Here is a 21,728-nt window from a genome sequence, read left to right as displayed (position 1 = left end):
GGCTTCATCAGACTAAAGAGCTTCTTCAAGGCAAAGGAAAACAGGATTGAAACAAAAAAACAACCCACTAACTGGCAAAAAATATTTGCAAGTAATATATCCGACAAAAGCTTAATATCCATAATATATAAAGAACTCACACAACTCAACAACAAAAACTCAAACAACCCGATCAAAAAATGGGCAGGAGACATGAACAAACATTTCTCCAAAGAAGATATATGGATGGCCAATAGGCACATGAAAAGATGTTCATCATCGCTGTGCATCAAGGAAATGCAAATCAAAACTACACTAAGATATCACCTTACACCCATTAGAATGACAAAAATAACTAAAGCAAATAGTAATAAATGTTGGAGAGGTTGTGGAGAAAAAGGAACCCTCATATACTGCTGGTGGGAATGCAAACTGGTGCAGCCACTATGGAAAACAGTATGGAGAGTTCTCAAAAAATTAAAAATAGAACTACCATACAATCCAGCTATCCCACTACTGGGTATTTATCCAAAGAGCTTGAAGTCAGCAGTTCCTAAAGTCGCATGCACCCCAGTGTTCATTGCAGCATTATTTACAATAGCCAAGATGTGGAAGCAACCTAAGTGCCCATCAACAGATGATTAGATAAAGAAGATGTGGTATATATATATACAATGGAATACTACTCAGCCATAAAAAAGAACAAAATCGTCCCATTTGCAACAACATGGATGGACCTTGAGGGAATTATGTTAAGTGAAATAAGCCAGATAGAGAACAATCTCTGTATGACTCCACTCATATGAGGAATTTAAACATGTGGACAAAGAGAACAGATTAGTGGCTACCAGGGGAAAGGTGGGGTGAGGGATGGGCACAAAGGGTGAAGGGGTGCACCTAGAACACAACTGACAGACAATAATGTACAACTGAAATTTCACAAGATTGTAACCTATCATTAACTCAATAAAAAATTTAAAAAATTAAAAAAAAAAAAGATGAAGGCATCCCCTAGAGGGGAACCTTCAAAGCTTTGGGCCTTCAAACACTGTAGCCCCACTTCGCTGTCTGCTTTTTGGATGTGGTATGCTGCCCTAGTAAACTGTGCCTTTCGTTTTTGCCCCACTCAGACTTTAGGATCTGTGGATGGTCCTCCTTGTAAGTAGCCTGGGCCATGCCAACCACCATTGATGTTGGCTGCAGTCCCATGAGTAAATGTGAGTTCTCTTCCTTTTCTTGCCGGATTTCTTTACCCTCTGGACTGCCTGTCTTTACATGGTATAGACAGAGCCACCTGAAGTCTAACTGGGCCTGATTGAAACAGACTTTGCTGTGATGTGTCAGTGGAAACTTTTGGAACCAAGGACAGCTGAATGAGCGGCAGAGTTCACCAGCATTTGTGCTCCGAGCCTGCTGCTGTGGACTGAATGTTTGTGTTCCGCACCCCCCTGCCAAATTCGTCTGTTGAAGCTCTAATCCCCAATGTGATGGTATTCGGAGGTAGGCCCTTTGGGAGGTAATTATGCTTAGGTTAGGTTATGATGGAATTAATGCCCTTATAAAAAGAGGGAGAGACATGAGCTTTCTCTCTCCAAGTGCATGCACCAAGGAAAGGCCATGTGAGGACATAATGAGAAGACAGCCATCTACAAGCCAGGAAGAAGAGGGCTCTCACCAGTCACCCAATCTACTGGCACCTTGATCTCGGAATTCCCAGCCTCCAGAACTCTGAGAACTAAGTGTTTGTTTAAACCCCCAGTCTATGGTATCTTGTTATGGCAGCCTGAGCTGACTAAGACACCTGCAGAGAGGACCCCATTCTTCTCTCTCTCTTTCACCTTGGGACAGTTTTCCTCAGACCAAGCCAGGGAACCTCGTCTGGGGAGAAGGATCTTTTGTAACAATAGCTTACCTTGGAGGTACATGGGATGTGTGTGTTTGTGTGTGTGTGGTACTGTGTTTAGTGGTACATGGGTGAGGCTGTGTTTAGAGGTGTGTGGTATGTGCACTATTGCATGTTTGTCATTTACTTTTTAAACAAGTTTTGAGTGAATTATGTGCTGGGTGCTGAGCCCTCACTTCCACCATTGCACCAAATTCATCCTTGTCAAGGTCACTAAGCTCAGTTCTTAGTCCTCTACTTACTCTACCCGTGGGCTGCCCTTGACATAGCCCATCACGCTTTCCTCAGTGAATATGTCCTTCTAGACCACCACGCTCCCTGGTTCTCTGTTTTTTCACTGCTTGTCCTCAGATTCTTTGACCCTCTCCTTCTCTAGACAACTTTATATTGACATGCTCTCACCTTCCCTATCTACCTTCACTCCCTCGTGATCTCATCTAGTAACATGGCTTAAAACAAGCTACTCTCTCTCAAATTTAGATCTACAGACAAGACCTCCCCATTGAACTTCAGCTCATTCTCCACCTGCCCACTCAACATCACTGCTTGGAAACCTCATCAGAACCAAAAAGAGTCAAAAGTAAACTCTTCACACTGCCCCCTACCCTTCCCCTCGCTCTAATTTTTCCTTCTGCATCTCAGTTAATACTCAGACCAAAAATCTTGTAGTTGCCTTTTAATTCCCCACCTTTAATTCCAATCCTTGGACAAATGTTTTCAGATCTCCCTTCAAAATATAAAAGAATCTGACCTCTCACCACCTCCCCTGCTGTCAGCATGGCTCAAGCCATCAACGTTTCTCACTTGGAAGACTGCAGTTGGCTACTGCTTGGTCTCAGCTTCAACCTTTCTCACCCTGCAGTCTGTTCTCAACACACCAACCAGAGTGATCCTGTTAAAATTTAAGTTGGATATGTCAACCCTGTCCTTGAAAACCTCTTCATGGCTTCCCAGACCACTCCGTAAATCAAAGAATGCTGGAATTATCAGATCAGGAATTTTAACAAACTATGATTAATATTTTAAGGGCTTTAATGAAAAAGTAGACAATGTGTGAAAACAGATGGATAATATAAGAAGAGTGATGGAAATTCTATGAAAAAATCAAAAGAAATGCTAGAGGTAAAGAAACACTGAGAGAAATGAAGAATGCTTTTTTAATTTAAAGATTGGCACCTGAGCTAACAACTGCTTCCAATCTTCCTTCTTTTTTTTTCTGCTTTTTCTCCCCAACATCCCCCCAGTACATAGTTGTATATTTTAGTTGTGTGTCCTTCTAGTTGTGGCATGTGGGACGCTGCCTCAGCGTGGCCTGACGAGGGGTGTCATGTCTGCGCCCAGGATCCGAACCAGCGAAACCCTGGGCTGCTGAAGCAGAGCGCGTGAACTTAACCACTCGGCTATTGGGCCAGCCTCTGAAGAATGCTTTTGACGGGCTCCTTAGTAGACTGGACAGTGCTGAGGAAAGAATCTCAGAGCTTGAGGGTAAACTCAAGCTTAAGCTTGAGACAAAAAACATCTAAAACTGACAAAGAGAAAAAGTACTGAAACAAATCAGAACAGAATATACAAGAGCTGTGAGACAACTATAAAAGGTACACTGCACATGTCCAGGCGCACCTTGGAGATGCTGTGGGTTTGGTTTCAGACCACTGCAATAAAGCGAATATCACAATAAAGCGAGTCACATGAATCTTTTCATTTCCCAGTGCATATAAAAGATGTTTAGGGGGCCGGCCCCATGGCCGAGTGGTTAAGTTCACATGCTCTGCTTCAGCACAGGGTCTCGCCTGTTCGAATCCTGGGCGTGGACATGGCACCGCTCATCAAACCATGCTGAGGTGGCATCCCACATGCCACAACTAGAAGGACACACAACTGAAAATACACAACTATGTACCAGGGGGCTTTGGGAGAAAAAGGAAAAATAAAATCTTTAAAAAGAAAAAAAGAAAAGTTATGTTTACACTATATTGTAGTCTATTAAGTGTGCAATAGTATTATATATTTAAAAAACAATGTACATGCCTTAATTTAAAATATTTCCTTGCTAAACAGTGCTAACCATCATCTCAGCCTTCAGCCAGTCATAATCTTTTTGCTGGTGGAGGGTCTTGTAAAAAATGCAGTATCTGGAAAGTGCAACAAAGCAAAGTGCAATAAAGCGAGGCATAACTGTAATTGGAATACCAGAAGGAAAGAAAGAAAGGAGCAGAAGAAATATTTGAAGCAATAATGACTGAGACTTTCCCAAAATTAATGGCAGACGCCAAGCCACAGATCCATGAAGCTCAGAAAACACCAAACAGGATAAATACCAAAAAAAAATAACACCTAGGCATATCATATTCAAAGTTTAGGAAATCAAAGATAAAGAAAAAATCTTGAGAGAAGCCAGAGGAAAAGCCCTTATCTCTAGAGGAGCAAAGATGAGAATTACATCTGACTTCTCAGAAACCATGCAAGCAAAAGAGAGTAGAGTGAAATATTTAAAGTGTATGAGGTTTAGTGTGTGGACTTTATGGCCCACTTTGCGCTTTGCAGAGGTCCTTTTTCTTCCTAGTTCTTAACTGTCTTTTGAGTTGAAAAGTGATGTTGCTACTGTGTATAAATTAGTAGTGAATGTGTTGGTCAAAAACTTTATTTTCAGATAAATCAAGCCATATTCATTTTTATCTTATAAGATTCCACGTCCCATGCTAGAGCTATCCTGTTGATCATCAAAGCACAGCCCATTATTTAGCGTAGGCTAAACTGATGTGATATATAGACCCCAAGTGACATCTCCAACCAAGCAGAAGTTCTTTCTCTCTTGTAAATTTCAGGCAGATGGTCCAGGTTGGCAGCAGTGATTTTGGTTCAGTCATGTAGAACTGAGGCTGATGGCAGCTGTGCCAGATTCAGAAGGTAGCTTCCAGGGTTGCCATGCTTGTTATCGTCCTTCTGCCTGCTTGGGGGAAAAGGGAAAGAGCACAAGGAGGTGTGCTTGTAGGAAGCTTTATCCACCAGGCCTGGGAGGTGCACATGTCCCTTGTACGCATTCACCTGCAAGGACCTAATCACAGCCATACCTGCAGGACAGACTGTGAATGCAGTGTGGCGGGCCAGCCATATCTAGCCACTCTGGAAGAAGGGAGGCGTAGATTGTGGCAGACAGCAATGGTCTCTGCCACACGTAGCTCTGTACCACTCCTTCCCCTTCCCCTGACTCTCAACATCCCTGATTGAAACAGCAGTGGGATGGGCTGCAGCTGTAAATTCAGTGACCACGGTGTGCCTTTGAGAGGCCCTCAGCTGAACATGAACCCTACTGTCCTAATGGCCTGATTCTCACCATCACGTTTGTGTCTGCAGCTCTCTGGATATGGTAAGAATTTTGGAAGATTGAAGACTGCTCGGAGCCCTGTGGTTGGCCCTGTGGTTGTAGCCAACTTTAGGAGGAAAGTGAACTAAGCTTCTTTGGCTAAGTCATAGCCTCTGCTCTCCATGGAGCTCTTCTTCTAACTAAAGTTGTTCTACACTCTGAAGGAAGAGAATGTATCTCCTTTTGACTCTACAAAGTTACGTTACATGTGAAAAGTAACTCTGAGTGGCTCCTATCAAGGGAATTACACCCAGTGTGTATGCTATGCTTTTTGTGGTTTTTTTTTGTTTTGTGAGGAGGATTGGCCCTGAGCTAACATCTGTCACCAATCCTCCTCTTTTTGCTTGAGGATGTTTGTCACTGAGCTAATATCTGTGCCAATCTTCCTCTATTTTACATGTGGGATGCTGCCACAGCATGCTTGATCAGCAGTGTGTAGATCCGTGCCCAGGATCTGAACCTGTGAACCCTGAGCTACTGAAGTGGAGCACGTGACCCCAACTGCTATGCCACCGGGCCAGCCCCGTGTATGCTTTGTGTTAAGTAATCATAGTAAATTACAACCACTTTGGAGAACAATTGAATAGTATTCATTAATGTTGAAAAATCACCCAAGACTCATGAACTCCACTTCTGGGCCTATACCCTGCAGAAATGGTGTAAAGGCGACATCTATAAGAATGTTTGCTGTAAAATTATTCGTAATGGTGAAAACTAGAAAGATTAAATGTCCATCAATAGGAAGTGGATAAATAGAATGTTTATACAGTAAATTGCTAAATAGGAATTACAATAGCATCTAATATCAGGATAAACCTGAGGAAGAGCACTGAAAGAATCTTAGTGCCAAAATATAACATAAACAACACTCCTGATGAATTCAAAGTCCATGTAAAAACAGATTTGCATCATTGAACTTAACTGACCGAGCACAAAGAAGAGCTATGGTCTGAAACCAGAAATATTATTAAGGAGGAATGCAAAAAGACAATGCCTGAAGTAAAAAGAAAAAAAATCAAGATCGAATACAGAAGAAACACTAAAAATTGTTAAGGACAGGCGAGAAGCAAAAGTAAAAGGTGGCAAAAGTAGGTTTAGAATCCTGAACATGACTATCACGTAGAGATAAAGAGAATTAGTGTAATGGCCCATGCAAAGAGACAGCAGAGAATAACAAGAAAGGAGGAACAAGAGGTCTCCTACAGAAGATTCGAGAAATCAAAGGGAAATTTAAACCTAGATTAGGGATGCCAGACAACCAAGAGGGAAGCAGACTATCTGATCAGGAGAAGATAAAGGGAAGGTAGAGACAGTACACTGAAGATCTATACAGAAGAGATGAAAGGATGACAGATTCCTTTGAAGATTCCTATGAGGAAGAACCTGTAATTCTAGAAAGTGAAGTGAAAACTGCCTGAAAGTACTGGGAAGAAAGAAGTCACCAGGGGTAGATGGAATATCGATAAAATTATTTCAAGCCACAGAGACCGAACCTGTCAAAATCCTAATAAGAAAGTGCCAACAGTTACGGAAAACAAAACAATTGCGTACCGACTGGGAACAACATACATCCCAATCTCCAAGAAAGGAGATGCCAAGGGGTGCATTAACTATTAGACCATTCCTCTAATTCCCCATGCCAGTAAAGCGATGCTCAAGGTGCTGCAACAAAGGCTTTTACCTCATATGGAGCAAGAAATGCCTGATGTCCAAGCTGGATTTCAAAAGGGGAAAGGCATAGGGGACCTAATTGCAGTTATTCATTGGCTACTGGAGTGCTCCAAAGAATCTCAGAAGAAGGTTAGTCTATGTTTTATAGACCACAGTAAAGCGTTTGACTGCATGGATCATGAAAAGCTATGGGCTTCTCTGAAAGAAATGGGCGTGCTTCAGTACTTGACTATCCTGATGCATGAGCTGTACTGTGGACAAGAAGCCACTGTCGGGACAGAATATGGAAGGACAGAATGCTTGTCTATAGGCAAAGGTGTCGGACAACGTGTGTTTTATCTCCTCATGCCTTTAATTTGTATACAGAACATATCATACAAAAAGCTGGGCTAGACTCCGATTAAGGAGGACTGAAAATTGATGGAAGAAATAACAATCTAACATATGCTCCTGGCACCATGTTAACTGGCAGAAAGCAGTAATGATTTGAAACCACTTCTGATGAAAGTGAGAGAAGAAATTGCCAAAGCAGGACTGCGTTTGAACATCAAGAAGAGAAAAATCATGACTACAGAAGAACTACACGACTTTAATGCAGACTAGGAAGACTTTGAAATTGTTAAAGATTTTGTTTACCTTGGTTCAGTCATCAGTTTAAATGGAGACTGCAGCTGAGAAATCAAGAGAAGACAGAGGCAGAAGGGCAGCAGTGAGAGAATTAGGAAGGATCATCAAGTGTAAGGAAGTGTCGTTAGAGACCAAGGCCACGATTATCCACACCCTTGACTTCTCAATTACTATGTACAGGTGCGAGAGCTGGACAGTGAAGAAAGCAGATAGGAAAGCAATGGATTCACTTGAAATATGGTGTTGCAGGAGAGCTCTACAGATACCCTGGACTGCCAGAAAGACGAAAAGTGGGTCCTGGAGCAGTTACTAGGCATGAACTACCACTGGAGGCAAAAATGATAGAACTGAGGCTGTCCTTCTTTGGGCCCATCACGAGAAAGCAGGATGCTTTGGAAAGGCAATAATGCTGGGAAAGTAGAAGACAGCAGGAAAAGAGGAGGACCACATATGAGATGGACTGACTCTATAAGGGAAGCCATAGGCCTGAGTCTACAGAGCTGAGTAGGGCTGTTGAGGGTAGGACACTGTAGATATCACTCATTCACAGGGTCACCAGGAGTCGGAGCCAACTTGATGGCGCATAACAAAAACAATTAAATTCATTCATGCTTTCATTCAACAAATATTTATTGAGTGCCTATTTTATGCCAGGCCCTCATCTAGCGATCAGGGATACAGCTATGAATAACACAGATAAAACCCCTGTCTTCAGGAATTTATAATCTAGTGGGGAGATGGGTCCTCAACAAGATACGTAAAATAGATTGTATGGTAAACAGTGGTAAGGGTCGAGAAGAAATCATAAAGCAGAGAAGACAGATACTAAGGGTTTGGCGTGGAGAGGGAGACATGAAAGTTTACATTGGGTGAACGGGAATAAAGACCTGACGAAATGAGAGATCTAGCTTTGCTGAGGAAGAGGTTCCAGGTTATGGAACAAGGAGAGCAAAGGTCATGAGGCTGTGGGTGGAGGAGAAGCAGCAAGGAGCCTGACAGGGAGAGTGAACAGTCTGTCAAAATGGACTGAGTTGTGTAAAAATAATCAAATTTTAGAGTGATGTGTACAGTAACACACCATTCCTGTTGTTTTAACCTCTAGAATAGAGTTTCTTAATCTAAATAAAATAAAATACATATGATTGTAAAGGAAGCCAGTTATATTGAAATAATTATTTAAAAATTTTAATGTGCTCTAACGTGCTTTGTTATTAAAGCATTAAGTAACAAGACAACACATTGAAAATACAGACAGGTTAAAGTTTCAGTCTTTTAAAGATCTATCAGAATGAAGGTTCTCGTCGCTCAGTTTGAATGGGAATTTTAAACTATGGGGTGGCCTTTGACTCACCTGCTTCGGTGTGTGCATCAACACAGTTGTGGGAAATCGTAGAGAATAAAATAGATAGCTGGATCACCCATGTGAGAACGCAGGACCTGGCTGTTTGTAGTCTGAACAATTAACTACGAGGCACAGAGTTGGCTAAGAATTGGTTGGCCATGTCTCATGAGCACTTGTAGGCTGGCTGGCTGCTGTATTGCACCTGCATTGTGATTTCAAAGTACTGTGAATGTAAATGATATTTTGCGTAGTTGCTAACAACTACAGTGTGACATGAAAATTTGAATTCTCTTGGTGATGAAGTCACAGGTACTGCTAATAATATTGTACTCTTGCCTACATTTATGGCTGAAGGAAATGATGAATTTTAGTTAGAAGTTAGTGAAAATAGAGGTGATTTTTTTTTCTATCCAAATTCAGGGACACGGCATCTGCTTGTGGATCCCAGGTTAAGAATATTGTTCTAAAACAATAATATATTGAGCCAGCTGTGATGGCCTAGCAATTAAAGTTCAGCACGCTCCACTTCGGTGGCTTGAGTTCAGTTCCCAGGTGTGGAACCACACCACTCATCTGTCAGCAGCTGTGCTGTGGCAGCGGCTCACATAGAAGAACCAAAAGGCCTTACAACTATACACAACTACGTACTGAGGCTTTAAGGGGGAAAAAGGAAGCAAAAAGGAGGAAGATTGGCAACAGATGTTAACTTAGGGCAAATCTTCCCCTGCAAAAAATTAAAAAAATAATATATTATTCATGGCTACGTGCACACACACACAAATATTTATGAATAGATTGGAATAATACACACTAAATTCATGATTGTGGTTGCTTCTGGTGGGTCTGGGACTAGGGATGATGTATATAATCACAAAATATATTATGAAAACAATTATGGCATTCATAGTAGAAAATCAAGTCACAAGCCCCTTAATACCCAGCAGAATTTGTAAGCCAGAGAGTCACTCAGTTCAGTTCTTTTTCACGTTATACATTTATCTTGGTGGTCCCGATTATTGATGGAAAAACTGAGCTCTTGCGACAAAGGTGAGTCCCCATTTGTCCAGCGTGATTACATGGGTTCAGATTCCAGTTTCTTTGGTCACTGGCGATAATGCTTTGGGCATATTATTTCACATACATGTATCTTAGTTTCCTCGCCTGTAAAATTAGGATTATAACAAGGGCATGTCAACAGTGCTCATCTCATAGGCTTGATGGGAGGATTTAGCAAGAATAGACTGGCTTCTGGTAAATGCTAATGAGGGCTACTTCTTATTTTGGCCATCACCATAACCATTTCTGACATTTTGGAACTTTTAGTTTTGTATTATTTTCATTTTACAACATTCTTTAATTTCTAAATGTGTTTATGGAAAATATTTGTTTTAAATATTTTCTTACTTTTTAAAAATGCTTTGGTTACCTATTGCTTCTTTTTTTCTTAATTGAGTTCATAATAGTTTATATCATTGTGAAATTTCAGTTGTACATTATTTCTTGTCTGTCACCACATAAGTGTTACCCTTCACCCCCTGTGCCCACCCCCCGACTCCCCTTCCCCTGGTAACTACTAAACTGTTTTTTTTGTCCATGTGTTTGTTTATCTTCCACATAAGAGTGAAATCATCTGGTGTTTGTCTTTCTCAGTCTGGCTTATTTCCCTTAGCATAATTCCCTCCAGGTCCATCCCTGTTGTTACAAATGGGATAGTTTTGTCTTTTTTATGGCTGAGTAGTATTCCATTGTATATATATATATATATACTACACCTTCTTTATCCAGGCACTTGGATTGCTTCCATGTCTTGGCTATTGTGAATAGTGCTGCGGTGAACATAGGGGTGCATATGTTACTTTGGATTGTTGATTTCAAGTTGTTTGGGTAGATACCCAATAGTGGGATACCTGGGTCATGTGGTATTTCTATTTTTAGTTTTTTGAGGAATCTCCATACTGTTTTCCATAGTGGCTGCACCAGTTTGCATTCCCACCAGCAGTGTTTGAGGGTTCCCTTTTCTCCACACCCTCTCCAACATTTGTTATTTTTAGTCTTAGTAATTATAGTCATTTTAGCAGGTGTCAGGTGGTATCTTAGTGTAGTTTTGATTTGCGTTTCCCTGATGATTAGTGATGTTGAACATCTTTTCATGTATTTATTGGTCATCTGTATGTCTTCTTTGGAAAAATGTCTGTTCATATTCTCTGCCCATTTTTTGATTGGGCTGTTTTGTTGTTGTTCAGTTGTGTGGGTTCCTTTTATATTATGAAGATTAACACCTTCTCAGATATATGATTTGCAAATATTTTCTCCCAATTGGTGGGTTGTCTTTTTGTTTTGATTCTAGTTTCTTTCACCTTGCAGAAGCTCTTTAGGCTGATGAAGTCCCTCTTGTTTATTTTTTCTTTTGTTTCCCTTGTCTAAGAAGACATGGTATTTGAAAAGATCCTTTTAAGTTCGATGTAAAAGAGTATACTACTTGTATTATCTTCCAGGAGTTTTACAGTTTCAGAACTTATCTGCAAGTCTTTTGTGTATGGCGTGAGATAGTGGTCTACCTTCATTCTTTTGCAAGTGGTTGTCCAGATTTCCCAACGCCCTTTAGAGGAGACTATCTTTTCTCCATTGTATGTCCTTGGCACCTTTGTCAAAGATTAGCTGTCCGTAGATGTGCAGTTTTATTTCTGGGCTTTCAGTTCTGTTCTGTTGATCTGTGTACCTGTTTTTGTATCAGTAACATGCTGTTTTGATTACTACAGCTTTGTAGTACACTTTGAAGTCAGGGATTGGATGCTCCAGCTTTGTTCTTTTTTCTGAGGATCACTTTAGCAATTTGGGGTCTTTGGTTGCCCTATATGAATTTTAGGATTCTTTGTCCTATTTCTGTGAAGAATGTCATTGGGATTTTGATCAGGATTGCATTGAGTCTGTAGATTGCTTTGGGTAGTATGGACATTTTAACTATGTTTATTCTTCCAATCCATGTGCATGGAATCTTTCCATCTCTTTATGTCCTCATCTGTTTCTTTCAATAGTGACTTACAGTTTTCATGTATAAGTCCTGTCCTTCACCCCCTTCGTTAAATTTATTCCTAGATATTTTATTCTTTTTGTTGTAATTGTAAATGGAATTCTATTCTTGAGTTCTCTCTCTGTAAGTTTGTTATTAGAATATAGAAATGCAACTGATTTTTGTAAGTTGATTTTGTACCCTGCAACTTTACTGTAGTTGTTAATTATTCTAGTAGTTTTCCGATGGATTCTTTAGGGTTTTCTGTATATGAGATCATGTCATCTGCAAACAGCGAGAGGTTCACTTCTTCAGTCCCTCTTTGGATTCCTTTTATTTCTTTCTCAAGCCTAATTTCTCTGGCCAAAACCTCCAGTACTACGTTGAATAAGACTGGTGATAGTGGGCATCCTTGTCTTGTTCCTCTTCTCAGAGGGAGGGCGTTCAATGTTTCCCCATTGAGTACAATGTTGGCTGTGGGTTTGTCATATATGGCCTTTGTTATGTTGAGATACTTTCCTCTTCCCATTTTGTTAAGAATTTTTATGGTAAATGGCTGTTGGATCTTGTCAAGTGCTTTCTCAGCATCTACTGAGATGATCATGTGGTTTTTATTCCTCATTTTGTTAATGTGGTGTATCACATTGATTGATTTGTGGATGTTGAACCATCCTTGTGTCCCTGGTATAAATCCCACTTGGTCATGATGTATGATCTTTTTGATATTATTGCTGTATTTGGTTTGCCAATATTTTGTTGAGGATTTTTGCGTCTACGTTCATCAGCAACATTGGCCTGTAGTTCTCGTTTTTTGTGTTGTCCTTGTCAGGCTTTGGTATCAGAGTGATGTTGGCCTCATAGAATGTGTTAGGAAACGTTCCATCTTCCTTGATTTTTTGGAATAGCTTGAGAAGGATAGGTATTAGATCCTCTCTGAATGTTTGGTAGAATTCTCCAGGGAAGCTGTCTGGTCCTGGGCTTTTATTTTTGGGGATGCTTTTGATTACTGTTTCAATCTCTTTACTTGTGATTGGTCTATTCAGATTCTCTATTTCTTCTTGATTCAGCTTTGGGAGGTTGTAAGTGTCTAAGAATTTATCCGTTTCTTCTAGATTGTCCATTTTCTTGGCATATAGCTTTTCCTAGTATTCTCTTATAATCCATTGTATTTCTGTGGGACCCATTGTTATTTCTCCTCTTTCATTTCTAATTTTACTTATCTGAACTTTCTCTCTTTTTTTCTTTGTAAGTCTGGCTAGGGGTTTGTCAATTTTGTTTATCTTCTCAAAGAACCAGCTCCTTGTTTCATTGATTCTTTCTACTGCCTTTTTTGTTTCAATGGTACTTATTTCTGCTCTGATTTGTATTATTTCTCTCCTTCTGCTGACTTTGGGCTTTGTTTGGTCTTCTTTTTCTAATTCACTTAGGTGTAGTTTGAGATTGCTTATTTGGGATTTTTCTTGTTTGTTAAGGTGAGCCTGTATTGCGATGAATTTCTGTCTTAGTACTGCTTTTGCTGCATCCCATATGAGTTGGTATGGTACATTTTCATTTTGATTTGTCTCCAGATTCTTTTTATTTCTCTTTTAATTTGTTCAATGATCCATTGGTTGTTCAATAGCATGTTGTTTAGTCTCCACATCTTTGTCCCTTTCTCAGCTTTTTTCTTGTAATTAGGTTCTAGCTTCATAGCATTGTGATTGGAAAACATCCTTGTTATTATTTCAATCTTCTTAAATTTATTGAGGCTTGCCTTGTTTCCCAACATATGGTCTATCTTAGAGAATGGTTCATGCTCACTTGAGAAGAATGTATATTCTGCTGTTTTGGGTGGAGCGTTCTATATATGTCTATTAAGTCCAACTGGTCTAGCTTTTCATTTAATTCCACTGTTTCCTTGTTGATTTTCTGTCTGGATGATCTAGCTATTGATGTGAGTGGAGTGTTGAGGCCCCCTACCATTATTGTGTTATTTTTAATATCTCCTTTTAGGTTTGTAATGGTTGCTTCATGTACTTTGGTGCTCCTGTGTTGGGTGCATAGATATTTATAAGTGTTATGTCTTCTTGGTGAAGTGTCTCTTTGAGCATTATATACTGCCCCTCTTTGTCTCTCTTTACATGTCTTATCTTAAAGTCTACTTTGTCTGATATGACTATTGCGACTCCTGCTTTCTTTTGTTTGCCATTAGTTTGGAGTATCATCTTCCATCTCTTCACTCTGAGCCTGTGTTTGTCGTTGGAGCTGACATGTGTTTCCTGGAGGCAACAAATTGTTGGATCTTGTTCTTTAATCCAGCTCACCACTCTGTGTCTTTTTATTGGAGAATTCAATCAATTTACGTTTAGGGTGATTATCAATATATGAGTGCTTAATGCTGCCATTTTATCACTCATTTTCCAGTTCTCCTGCATTTCCTGTTTCTCATCCTGTCTATTTTGGTCTACCAATTGAGTTATGTAGTTTTTTATGTTGTGTTTCTTTGTTTTCTCCTTATTTATTATTTGTGTCTCTGTTCTGCTTTTTTGTTTAGTGCTTACCATGAGGTTTGTATTCAAAATCTCGTAGATAAGATAGTCCATTTTCTGATGGCCTCTTATTTCCTTAGACTAAACCAATTCAGTCCTTTTCCAATTCTCCTCCTATGTTGTTTTTCTCATATCTTATTCCATCTTGTGTTGTGAGTTTGTGGTTAAAATCACAAGATTATCTTTGTTTTTGGTGCTTTCCTTCTCTTTTTCTTTTATGTTATACCTGAGTATTTGCTAACCTGTTCTGATGTATAGTTACAATTTTCTGATTTTGTCTACCTAATTATCTCCTTAATCCATGCTTTGTAACCCTTTTCTCCCTTTTTTTTCCAGATATGAGGGCCTTCTTGAGGATTTCTTGTAGGAAGTGTCTTGTGGCTACCAGGGAAGTTTTTGTTTTTCTGGGAGAGTTTTCATTTCTCTATCATATCTGAAGAATATTTTCACTGGATAGAGTATTCTTGGCTGACAGTTTTTGTCCTTCAAAGATTTGAGTATGTCATTCCAGTCTCTCCTAGCCTGTAAGGTTTCTGCAGAGAAATCCGCTGAAAGCCTGATAGGGGTTCCTTTGTAGGTTATTTTCTTCCACCTTGCTGCCCTTAGTATTTTTTCTTTGTCATTTGCTTTTGCCAGTTTCACTACTGTATGCCTTGCAGTAGGTCTTTTTACGTTGACATATTTAGGAGATCTGATAGCTTCTTCCACATGGATTTCCATCTCCTCCCCTAGGTTTGGGAAGTTCTCTGCTATTATTTCTTTGAACCAGCTTTCTGCTCCATTCTCCTTCTCTTCTCCCTCTTGAATACTTATAATTCTTATGTTGCATTTCCTAATTGAGTCAAATATTTGTTGGAGACTTTCTTCATTTCTTTTTAGTCTTACTTCTCTTTCCTCCTCTATCTGCAGCATTTCAACATGTCTGTCCTCAATTATGCTGATTCACTCCTCTGTGATGTCCGCTCAAGTGTTCAGGGAATCTATATTTTGTTTTATCCCATCCATTGTGTCCTTCATTTCCAACATTTCTGGTTGATTCTTCTTTATCGTTTCAATTTCTTTTGTGAAGTAGTTCCTGAACTCATTGAATTGTTTCTCTACATTGTCTTTTAACTAGTTGAGTTTTTTGATGATAGCTATTTTGAATTCTCTGTCATTTAGATTACATATTTCTGTGTCCTCAGGACTGATTTCTGGGTACTTGTCATTTTCTCTCTGGTCTGGAGATCAAATGTAATTTTTGATAGTGCTAGGGGGTGTGGCTCTGTTTTCCCACATCCTGGTATTATTAATCGCTGTTATTACCTATTGCCACTAGGCATGGGTGAAGAGCTGCATATTCTGAGCCCTCTGTGTTCCCCCGGGATCTCAGGCTCTGGAGCCGGTGCTGGTCAGGTGGGGGTAGGGGCACTTTCTTCTGTGTGCTCTTGCATGCTTAGTGGCTCTGCCCTCATTATCTTCTCTCCTGGTGTGTTGGCTTGATGAAGTCACCCCTGTGATAGCTTTCACCTCAGTAGTGGGCTTTCCCCTAGGCTGCAAGGGACCTTGGGGATCTTTGATATTCCTGCTGCTGGGTGCTCCCTCCCTCCTCCCTTTCCTTCAAAGGCCACGAACAGTCCTGGGTCGCAGTCTTTTGGAGAGGGGGTGAAGTTTCTCTTAACCCGTTCCACCTCCTTCACATGCAGCTCCAGCCTCTCCACCCTCTGACATATGGCTGCATGGGTTTCTCAGATTTTTTTTTTGTGTTGCATGGATGTCCTCTGTTGGAGTATGGATGCCTTTTTGTTTTATCGTAGAAGGGAGAGATCACCAATAGAGCTCACTCTGCCATCACTATGCTGATGTTACTCCCCACACCTTATTCCTTCTTAACAACAGTAATGGTTAAGCAGATTTCCTGGAGTTAGGCAGACTTGAGTTTCTATCTTGGTTCTACTCTCACTAGTTGTGTGTTGAACTGTTGTTTAAACCTGTTTGCTTCAGTCCCTTATCTGTGGAAAGGGAGCAGTGGTAGTATGTACATCATCAGCTGGTGATGTTAAATGAGTCAACACCTGTGGAGCAACTAGGATGGTGCCTGGCACATACTACATACTCAATAAATCTTAACTTACTTCTTTTCCTCCTCTTAGCCCTTGAAAATTTCATCTATGTCCCTGACCCCTTCCCTGTAGTCAGCATCTCCAGTTTTTTCAGGTCTACTCAAAGTTAGTGAACATTTCTGTAGTGTCTCCTGTGTGCAATATACTGCTCTTGGTGCATTGGGCACCTGGAGGTCCATTTATCCATCCCCTCAATCATTTGTTTGTGTGCTGGAGATACACTGGGAATAGGACCATGAGCCTTGGACCTGGCCTCATTGAGATTTAATGAAGATGATTTCAAGATGCAAAGGGCATGAAGAGGAAAGTGCCTGCCTCTCCCTAGGCAGGGCAGGCTTCGTGGAAGTGGTTTGGCTTGAGCTGAGTTGAGATCTGCCTAGATTAATAATGTCAGAGCAACAGTCCAGGCACTCGTGATTCCTGGAACCTCCTCTTCCTTCTCTTGGACTTTTGTAAATAGTGTGACTTGAGCATGGTGTACCTGTGGGATGATGTTAGGCAGGGCTGCACTTCATTCTCACTTCATCCTTAGTCTCCAGGAGACCTTCTAGGGCTGTAAGGAGTGGAGAAATGAGCTTATATTTGCATTTTAGGAAGGTGACCCTGGGAGGTGGTGTGGAGAAGGGTCTGGGAGGGAAGACCAGAGGTAAGAAGGCCAATTAGAAGAGAGATTGAGGAGAGTGATGACCCTGGAGTGAAAGAGAACAGTAGAGCAGGCAAGGAGAGGAGGGATGGGAATGCCTTTGAAGGCAGGTCTAGCCACCTTGACCCTCCACTGTATGCCTGGTTCCTGGACAGTGCCCAACACACAGGACTTCAGGAGCAAATGCCTTCTGAATAAATGAATGAAGCACTTAGGAGATAGAATTAGACAATGCCCCAGTTTCCTGCTTCATTTGCCTAATAGATGGTAGTTTGTTGGCAGGATTCCTAGTATGTAGAGAGGACCAGACTTGAGGGGGAAGATCATGAGTCTAATTGAACATGTTGAGCTTGAGGTGCTCTGGGACATCTGGACAGTGGGATGTAAGTCTAGAGCTCAGAATCTCAGTTGAAATGGGGGGAGTAGAGGAGCAAAAACAAGGTCAAGGAAGAAGCCATTGCATCTTTGATCATTATCTATTTGGCAGACTACTGTCAAATCCATATCTCTAGCCAAGCCGTCTCTTCTGAGCTCATGACAGTCTGTCCATCTTCCAGATTGCTTCCTCCCACAGTTTTCCAAGCTCACCATATTTAAGACAGAGCTCATTATTTCCCAGTGAAACATGACTTTCCTCCTGATTTCCCTATTCTTCCCAATAGTCCTAGAGTGTTAATCACCAGCCAAAACTGTGACGTTTTTTTCTTGGATAAAATCCAGTAAAATTTGAGCTCCTTGGAATGCTTAAAACTGAAGATTCTAATTCCTCTGATTTAGCTTTTTTTTAAAAGGCACTTCTTTAAAAAGATCTTTCTAAAATATTATCTAATAGTTTTTTCCACTGTTTTGTCCTGTGCTGGCTCCCTCGTGTCCTTCAGGTCTTTGCCTAAGCAAGACCCTGCAGAGAGGCCTTCTCTGATCCCACCTTGGCCCAAATAGCACCCTCCACCATTGTCTTGCTGGATTTTGGTTCATACTATGTATCGCTACAATTGGCTAATTTCTTTCCTGTCACTTATTACTAACAGATTTCTTATCTCTCCCCCTCACTAGATGGAGGAGAGGGACTTTGTCTTTTTACCATTGTGTTTCCTGCACTTTGAGGGTGTTTGGTGCATAACAGGTGCTCAATAAATACTTATTGAACAAATGTTTATAAGCAGCCCTGTTTGACAGGTGGTATTAGGTCTTGTTTACAGATTTGGAAACTTAAGCTCAGGAGAACTACTTCCAGAAAGTCAAGGTCACATGGTTTCTCAATGACAGAGCCAGTGACAGATTTTTATCTTCACCCAGCTGCCTTCCAGATAAGACAAATTGTTATAAGCTTGTATTTTCATTTGTCATAGGTACCCAAACTACTCAAACAGAATACATTAGTGGAAGTAGTTGTTATAATTGGATATTTCTGACCATTAAAAAAATGCCTTTTTTTTCAAATTTAGGAGGATATGGCAAAAAAAGTGGTCGTAGTAAAAAATGGAGGGAGATGCTGAAGCTGCCCCCTGTCAGCCAGTGCAGCGAGCTTAAACATTCCATTGGTGAGTACACAGTGCCTGCTTGTGTCTGGAGGTCATATCTGGCATTGTACCACCTGTTGGATTATTATTACTCTTTCTTGACTTCCTTATTTGTTTCAAAAATTGTATAATAGATTCTCCTTATGTCTTCATGATTCTTCCCAGGGAAAAAACCCTGTAGGTTTTCTAATCTGCAGTTAAAGTGTATACAGCTATTGACTTTTTCATTAAAAACATTTTTTAGGAGCCAGCCGCGTGGTGTAGTGGTTAAGTTCAGTTTGCTCCTCTTCCATGTCCTGGGTTTGTGGGTTTGCATCCTGGCTGTGGACCTACACCCCTTCCAACCATACTGTGGTGGCGACCCACATACAAAATAGGGGAAGATTGGCACAGATGTTAGCTCAGGGCTAATCTTCCTCAAGCAAAAAAATAGGAAGATTGGCAACAGTTGTTAGCACAGGGCGAGTGTGCCGAACTTAACCACTACGCCACAGGGCTGCCCCCTCCCCCATCTTTTCTTTAGTACCATCATAGATCCTTTTTAAGAAAGTTTAAATATTTTAAATATCAAAGTTAATTTCAGATAGTATAAAGTGGGAGGTAGTTTTTCCCCCCGAAGACCTATCCAGTTGTTTAAACTGCATTATGTTTTTAAAATAGCAGCTTTATTGAGATATAATTAACATGCCATACAATTCACCTATTTAAAGTGTACAATTCAATTTAACTTATTTTCACAGAGTTGTGCAGCGATCACCACAATCAATTTTACATTTTCATCACTCCAAAAAGAAACCCCATATCCTCTGGCAGTCATCCCCATTCCCTCCCCCTACCTCCAGCCATAGGCAACCATGAATCTACTTTCTGTCTCTATGGATTTGCCTGTTCTGGACATTTCATATAAATGGGAATCATACACTATGTGGTCTTCTGTGACTGGCTTCTTTCACTTAATACAGTTTTCAAGGTTCATCCATGCTGTAGCATGAATCAGTACTTAATTCCTTTTTGTTGGAAAAAATATTCCATTGTACGGATATATCACACTTTATGAATAATGCTGCTATGAACATTCATGTATAAGATTTTTTATTGTGGTAAAATACATATAACAAAAATTACCATTTTTAAGTGCAGAGTTCAGTGGCATTAATTTGGATATTATATGTATATACTACATTTGTTTTTCTTTTCATCTGTTGATGGACATTTGGGTTGTTTCCATCTTTTGGCTACTGTGAATAATGTTGTTAGGAACATTGGTGTACAAATACTTGTTTGAGTCCCTGCTTTCAACTTTCTTTTTTGTACATACCCAGAATTGGAATTTCTGGATAATATGGTAATTCTTTATTTAACTTTTTTGGGAACTGCCAGACTGTTTCCCAAAGTGGCTACACCATTTTACATTCTCACCAGCAATGTATGAGGATTCCAGTTTTTTCACATTCTTGCCAACACTTTTTCTTTTCTTTTTAAAATTATAACCATCCTAGTGAGTGTGATGTGGTATCTCATTGTGTTTTGATTTGTATTTCCCAATGACTAATGATGTTGAGCATCTTTTTATGTGCTTACTGGCCATGCTTCTTTGGACCAATTGATATGTGATCCACGGTGTAAATACTAATGTTTTCTGAATATAGCACCGAGTGATTAGTATGGAGGTTGATTCCATCATTTGACATTTGCATTATAATTAAGATATTTTAAACTTTTCTTTGGGACTATTTATGCTATCAAATATATTCATAGGATCATAGAATTATATTTTTATTACATTTGCATATAAATTATCTCTGTATACTTCTAATTCTTTGGGGTAGTTCTTTAGCACATAGAATGAAGTAAATTATATCAACTGTCCGTTAGTTAACTTTTTTCCCAGTTCATGCTCTTTATTGATTTATTTTGAGATATAACATTGTATAAGTTTAAGGTGTATAACACCATTAATTAACTTTTAAGTGTCACCATTTATTTATGTTCATGTGTAAAGACTGGGTATGGTGCTAGAACTACAGTGGTTGAGAAAGAAACGCGATGTCTGCCTCACCGAGCTTGTATTTTCCTGGCAGAGATAGTTACAAAATAAATAATCACAGAAATAAACATAATTACAAACTGTAGTAAGAGCTTTGGAGAAAAAGGTACAGACTGCTGGGTAAGCACAAGGGCCGCAAAGTGGGACGGAGCATGGCAGTTTCCAGGGGCTTAAGAAAGGTCAGTCCTCCTGGAGCAAAGACGAAGGAAGAGAGTAGATGAGATGAAAGGAGAGAGGCAGGAGTTTGTAGGCCTGGTAAAGGTTTTTGTCTTAGTAGAGTTGTGAAAGTTGACATGGTCAGATTTTTAGCAGAGGAATAATGTAATCAGGTTATGTTTTGAAGAGTCTCTCAGGCTTCAGTGTGAAGGATGAGATTGAGAGGGTCAAGAGTGGGGACGGGAAGGCCATATAGGAGATTGTTGCCATTGTCCAGGCAAGAGATGATTGTAGCTTGGTTTGGGATAGTGGTGATGGAATTGAATGACTATGGGAGAAGTTGAGGAAGTAGAACTCAACTGATTTACGTGTGGGGTGAGGAAGGGGGCATGTGTTAAGCATGACTTCCAGGTCTTGTCCCATCACTGAGGTAGGGCTTAGAGCAGGAAGAACCTGTTTGGATGGAAGTTGGACATTCATATTTAGAGCTCAGAGAAGTCTGGGCTGTAGATAGGAATCTGGGGGATATCTGTGTATAGATGGCATTTACAAATCACAAGACTGGAAGTGGATAAGATCTCCGAAGGGACGGAAAGAGGGAAGAGGGGAAGGGCCCTTGGCCGTTGGAGGACCCCACATCCTGTCATGACTCAGTGAAGTGGAGCAAGAAGGAGCAGCCTGACAGGTCTCTGTTGAGTCTGGAGAGTGGAAGGGTCAAGAGAATTGGGGACTAGGCGCTTCCAAGCAGGTGGGCATGGCCAGCAATGTCACGGAGGTCGACCAGCCACTGGATTTGGCCACAAGTTCAAGGTCTTTGTTTATTTCCATCCCTAGAA

The 21,728-nt window shown here is 40.4% G+C and overlaps 1 protein-coding gene across 6 annotated transcripts in view; it reads left to right on the top strand.

The window, feature by feature from the left end:
• GRK4 (G protein-coupled receptor kinase 4) overlaps window positions 1-21,728 on the top strand; it is a 134,024-nt gene that overhangs the window by 27,884 nt on the left and 84,412 nt on the right. For 5 of the 6 annotated variants that reach the window (XM_070615200.1, XM_070615199.1, XM_070615197.1 and 2 more), the window contains exon 2: window positions 18,615-18,710. The exons of the other annotated variant lie outside the window; for it this stretch is intronic. In XM_070615200.1, coding sequence (XP_070471301.1) covers window positions 18,615-18,710 — 96 coding nt within the window. The remainder of the gene's footprint in view (window positions 1-18,614; window positions 18,711-21,728) is intronic. 6 annotated transcript variants of the gene reach the window in all.

Source organism: Equus przewalskii, chromosome 3 (genome assembly GCF_037783145.1).
Source record: "Equus przewalskii isolate Varuska chromosome 3, EquPr2, whole genome shotgun sequence".
Taxonomy (NCBI): domain Eukaryota; kingdom Metazoa; phylum Chordata; class Mammalia; order Perissodactyla; family Equidae; genus Equus; species Equus przewalskii.
This window is presented reverse-complemented; position numbering and strand designations above follow the sequence as displayed.